The sequence below is a fragment of the Erinaceus europaeus genome, chromosome 18, assembly GCF_950295315.1.
Source record: "Erinaceus europaeus chromosome 18, mEriEur2.1, whole genome shotgun sequence".
NCBI classification, from domain to species: Eukaryota; Metazoa; Chordata; class Mammalia; order Eulipotyphla; family Erinaceidae; genus Erinaceus; species Erinaceus europaeus.
In genome coordinates this window covers 4,830,057-4,836,056 of record NC_080179.1, presented here as the reverse complement: position 1 = coordinate 4,836,056, position 6,000 = coordinate 4,830,057, and the positions used below count along the sequence as shown (strand labels likewise).

At 44.4% G+C, this 6,000-nt stretch overlaps 1 protein-coding gene across 3 annotated transcripts in view; it reads left to right on the top strand.

Moving 5' to 3' along the window:
* The first annotated feature begins 1,234 nt into the window (after positions 1-1,234).
* The window catches only part of ANKAR (ankyrin and armadillo repeat containing), a 55,626-nt gene continuing 50,860 nt past the window's right edge, over positions 1,235-6,000 (top strand). For all 3 annotated transcript variants that reach the window (XM_060177586.1, XM_060177585.1, XM_060177584.1), the window contains exons 1-2: positions 1,235-1,339; positions 4,401-5,036. In XM_060177586.1, the coding sequence (XP_060033569.1) occupies positions 4,436-5,036 (601 nt within the window). In that variant the 5' untranslated portion in view covers positions 1,235-1,339; positions 4,401-4,435. The remainder of the gene's footprint in view (positions 1,340-4,400; positions 5,037-6,000) is intronic.

The following is a 6,000-nucleotide window of genomic DNA, read 5'->3' as shown; positions in this document are numbered from 1 at the left end:
CCTGTATATATCTAAGACGTCTGACATCTGTTTGTCCCACTGACACATCGAGGCCAATATGGTCACCGCTGAACTCTTAAATCTTGTCCTGATCCCCTCTTAGACCTGACAAAAATTTGGGGGCCATCTAGTCAACCACCTTCCTTTTCAATACTAATCCCATTAGATCAGTTCACAAAAGCACACCTCACTACTTCTCTGTTTCATCCACAGCCCTCCATCTCTACTGCCTGTTCCTAAGTACTAGTACCGTCAGCTGAGCTAGCCTAATCTTTTAGAATCAAGTTCAGAATCAGTACCCGAAGAGGTCAGTGTCATCTGCCCTCACCTATCTGTAAGTTTCCTGTGTCTGCCCTCACCTGTCTAAGTTCCCTGTGTTTTGGTTCTGTGTTCCAGGGTTTCCAAACTCTTTGCACAATACCTGGCTTGTAGGACAGGTTCCATAACTACTAGTCAAAGAAACTGGGGCTGCATGGTGGCACACAGGTTACAATGCACAAAGACCCAGGTTCAAGCCCCTGGTCCCCAAACTGGGGGGGGGGGGAAGCTTTGCAAGTGTTGAAGCAGGGCTACAGGAGTCTGTCTCTCTCTCCCTCTCGATTTCTGTCTATCCAGTAAATAAAGATAATTTTTAAAAATCAAAAAATACTAGTTAAAGATAGATAAGGAGGGTGAGACTCCAACTCAGGACTATTGAACAGCCTATGATCTCTCCTGTGTCATCTGTTGCTGTATTTTAGCAAAGACAAGCAGAGTAGAAAGTAGTAAGAGGCCAGGCGGTGGCACGCCTGGTTAAGCGCACACATGGCAGTGAACAAGGACTGGGGTTCAAGCCCCTGGTCCATACCGATAGGGAGAAAACTTCAGAGTGGTGTAGCTGGGCTGCAGGTGTCTCTCTCTGTCTCTCTCCCCCTCTCCTCTCAGTTTCTCTCTGTTTCTATCTAATAAGTAAAGATATTATAAGAGAGAGAGAATTACAGTCCTCAGAGCAAGAGGCTGAAATGAGTTCTCAAGTGCAGGGTGGGGGAGGCATCTTTGTGAGGAGAATCTGGGCGGGCCAGGCGGCAGGAGAGATGACTGACTCCTCGCAGAGCCCCCGGCACAGGAGGGACTCTGACCTCAGGCCCTGAGCACCAACGGCCTCCACCCGCCCCTCGCCCCTTGAGGCGGGTGTGGGCGGACCCGGGGCCAGTGGCTGGGGAGCAGAGGGAAACAACTGCGCCTGTCCCACCCCAGCAACAGGTTCAATCCCCATTGAGTGGCCTTTGGAGACACGGCCCTCTTTCCCGCATCAAAGACAGAGCAGCTCTCCTCTCCTGAACAAGGAAATCCTTTGCAAGTAGGTTTCTCCCTTTCTGTCGTTAGCTTTTCTCTTCTCACCGGGTCTCAGGGTTGAGTATGGAACAGACTTGGCTTTGGTTGGTTCCGATTCGGGAGGTGTCAGAGCTCAGGCTGGCTGCCCGGCAGGACTCCACGTCCCCGTCCCCACCGGAGCGGAGGGAGGATGGAGCCGATTCTGTGCCCAGCTGCTGCGCCAAGTGTGCTGCCCGAACTAGCCGCCTCCGCATCTCCTCCCATCACCGGAATGCAGATTCTCTGGCCCCCCAGCAGCTGAGGAAACCGGAGAAACTCTTGTGGGGAGGAGAAGTTTTAGTCTTCGCCATTCCCTGGTGATGTTGAAATCAGGTTAAATCATGGGCCGCTGGTGTGAAGCAGGGCCCAACCCGTGAACTGAATGAGGGGCTGTGACCAGCCAGGCAGACAGTAGAGGCCTGAAGCAAGCGACCAGCAAAGTTAGTGGGGAAGCAGGATTGTGTTTATTTGGGAATAACAGGTCATCACACTTCTGGGTGCAAAGAGTTAGGGGGAAGCCTAACGTGGGGGGAGGGGAGTGAGGCGAGGACGGGATTAACTGAAAGGGTCGGGAGGCAAAAGCTGTGAGAGTTCACTTGTTTCAGTCCTTTCAACTGGAGGCTCTCTCTCTCCCTGCAGTCCTGTGATGTTAGCAGTTTGACCTGGCAGAGCATTTCTTTTTCTTTCTTGTTTTCTGCAATGTTCCGTTTCTAATTAAAAAAATCAATAAATAAATGGTCCCAGTCAAGTCAGCTTTTCACCTGTTGTTTCTAGTTATTATTACTTCCGGAGCAGAAGCATTTAGCGACACAGAAATAGAAGATTAAGCAGATGTTGCCTGTCTTCCCTATTCTTTTGAAGTAGGGAGTTGTTTTCTTGCTTAACGAAATAATTGGAAACAAAATGTACTCACTCTTAAAATATTTTAGAGGGATGAGTCTCAGGACCTAAGGAGATACCCAGATCTGCAGGTATCTCATGTAAAAAAGGACTAGTATTTGCACACACACACACACACACACACACACACCACACCTTAAATTATCTATATCCGTATTATGGCCAACTCAATGTTAATTTTATATAAGTAATTGGTAAACTGCATTGTTTAGATAATTGAGACAAGATACATACAACTAACTAATGAAAATCCACTAGCAAAGTAAATATGTTCTCATTTACCTTGGCAGACTTCAACTCTGGGAAATGGAACGTAGATAGTTCATGTGTAACTGTTAGGAAAGGTGCCAAACAGATGATAAAGTTTGTGATAACTATGCTTTAAGCTATTTACTTTAATCAAAGGGAACCACTACTTATTACAGAGTTACATATAATCTAAATCTCTATTTTTGCTTTGCTTTTTATTTTTGTAAGAGATGGAAGCTGAGGACTTAGTGAAAGGAAATAGCATTTATAGCAAAACCTCACTGACTAAAAATAATTGAGAAAAAAAGACAAAATCATAAAATACCTTTAAAGACATGCACTTCCCATATTTTCAAGTCAGTTTAAACTAGTTTCCTTAGTAGTGCTGCTTGAGAACTTCAAGTAGGCAGAGTGACTTATTAATGTATCATTCACATGTGAACTACTGGAAGAGAGTTCTCTATTTCAGTTCTGTCTACACTCCTGGTTGATTAAAGTACTTTTATTTCTGTTGCATGTAAATGGTAAAGTCTGGCCCAAAATCAAAATCACAAATAAAACAATGAGCTTTTAATGAATTAAATTTAACCACTTGTAATGGGAAACTTGTTTGCTGAAGCAGCTAAGAGAGGAAGATATTCACCTGCATATCAGATGTCAGGCTCAGAAAAAAAATAGTATAGCCACGGGCCCTTTGGAATATAACTAAAATATGCCTACTAGCTATCTACAAAACGGAGACCCCCCAACTCTCCATCTGCACTATTCCAGCCTTTAGGTTCATGATTAGTCAACAATTTGTTTGGCTCTATATGTTAACTCTTTTTTCAGCCACCAGGTTCCAGATGATAACACGATGTCAACCGGACTTCCCTGGGCAGACGACCCACCAATGTGTCCTGGAACCCCACTTCCCCAGAGCCCTGCCCCACTAGGGAAAGAGAGAGACAGGCTGGGAGTATGGATCCACCTGTCAACACCCATGTTCAGCTGGGAAGCAATTACAGAAGCCAGACCTTCCACCTTCTGCATCCCACAGTGACCCTGGGTCCAGACTCCCAGAGGGATAAAGAATAGGAAAGCTTCCAGGGGAGGGGATGGGATACGGAGTTCTGGTGGTGGGAATTGAGTGGAGTTGTACCCCTCTTATCCTATGGTTCTTGTCAGTGTTTCCTTTTTATAAATAACAATTATAAAAAATAATAAATAAAATTAAAAATTAGCACTCACCAGATTACTGCAGATTTAAAAAATTCTGCATATTCAAGACTGTTGCTAATTGCGGGCCTTACTACAGAGAATATTTTTCTGCTGAGGTTGGTTGAATCTCCAGATGTGAAGCCCTAGGGTAAAGCTGAAAAGTATGCAAAGACCTCTCCAGCAGACAAGAGTAAGGGTGCAACCTCATTTTTCATGAGTAACTTAAATTCCTTTCTTCATTTTTTAAAAATTTATCTTTATTGTTTGACAGAGACAGAGAGAGACTGAAAGGGGAGGGGGAAGTAGAGAGGAGAGGGAGAGAGACAGAGAGACACCTGCAGCCCTGCTTCCCCACTCCATGAGGCTCTCCCCCTGCAGGTGGGGACCGGGGGCTTGAACCTGGGTCCTTGCACATTGTCATGTGTGTGCTCAACCAGGTGCACCACCTCCCAGCCCCCATTTGTTTTTTGAAAGGCAGAATATGATCCCTGTTAAAGGTTTTATGATTTTAATTGCTTTAACGTATACTTAGACTTTCTTCTGCTACAATTAATTCGTTGAAGATTGAAAACCATAGTGACTGACCATGGAACAATTAAAACTCAGAGATATGGATGGTGCAATTTATTTATTGAGGAATCGAGCTTCATTACCATGACGCGTGCTATGACTTGTCTTTTCCTTTTTATTCGTTACAGAAACTTCAAAAAGGACACACTAGGTTTCATTAGAAATGTTAAGATTAACCAAAAAAGGATTACCAAAGTTTGACCAAACTCAAGATGAACAAACCTACCTGGAGAATTTAGCAGTACAGAGAAATGCTACAGTTTTCTTTGAAAAATTTGATCGGAGTGAAATTCAAGAGTTGCTGACCACTGCGCTCGTTAACTGGTTTTTTTCCAGGGAAGACATCCGCTCTCAGTTAGACACCCCGTACGGAATGATGAGTCAGATGAATAACGTGGGCTTCTCCACGGCAATCCTACTAACTCCTGTGGACTCCACCGCTCTCTTGGATTACAGAGAAGTCCATCAGATCATCAGGGAGATGGCTGTCGGAATTTATTGCTTAAATCAAATTCCTTCCATCAGTTTAGAAGCTAATTATGACCAGAGTTCTTCGTGTCAGTTACCGCCAGCTTATTATGATACCAGAGTTGGGCAGATTCTGATCAATGTTGACTATATGCTGAAGGCGCTCTGGCATGGAATCTATATGCCTAAGGAGAAGCGAACCCGGTTCTCTGAGTTATGGCGTGCCATTATGGACATTGATCCAGACGGGAAACCGCAAACAAATAAAGATATTTTTGCAGAGTTTAGTTCAGCAGGTAAGAGAATTTGACACTTTATTATAAGTTAGAAGCCATATTTGACACTTGAAATAATCTATCTGTGGCTTGATTTAATGTAGTTCACCATTATTTATAAAGGAGATTTTTCCCCCCTGTGTTTTGTTTTGTTTTGTTCTGTTTTGTTTTTTGCCTTCAAGGTCATCGCTGGGGCTTGGTGCCTCATTATGGGTCCACTGCTACTGGAGGCCATTGTTCCTTTCTTTAAATTTTTAAAAATATTTACTTATTTACTCCCTTTTGTTGCCCTTGTTGTTTTATTGTTGTAGTTATTATTGTTGTTGTTATTGATGTCATTGTTGTTGGATAGGACAGAGAGAAATGGAGAGAAGAGGGGAAGACAGAGAGGAGGAGAGACAGACAGACACCTGCAGACCTGCTTCACCGCCTGGGAAGCAACTCCCCTGCAGGTGGGGAGCCGGGGGCTCGAACCGGGATCCTTATGCCGGTCCCTGCACTTTGCGCCACCTGCACTTAACGCGCTGCGCTACCGCCTGACTCCCCAGTTTTTTCATTTTATTGGACAGGACAGACAGAAATTGAGAGAGGAGGGCGAGGGAGAAAGAGAGAGAGAAAGCTGCAGACTTGCTTCACCACTCATGAAGCCTTCCCCCTGCAGGCGGGGACCAGGAGCCTGAAGCTTTTCTTTTTTCTTTTAATTTATTTATTAGTGGATTTACTTTTCCTAATGTCTTCCAGCTGTTTTTAGTCCAGCATCCTTGCTCCATTCACCTTAATCTCCAGTGTCTGCAGAACAGATCGGGTTCCAGAGACCTGGTGGAGAATGTTCAGCGTACATCTTTCTGTCTGTAGAGTCACTTGCTGCATACCAACTTTCATCGACCCAGATTGTTAAAAATCACTTTAATTTCCATCTGATCTCTTAATAAAGTGCCTTACTCTTTTGGAAAAGGGAGATGGATCATGATGGTTTAAAACAGAT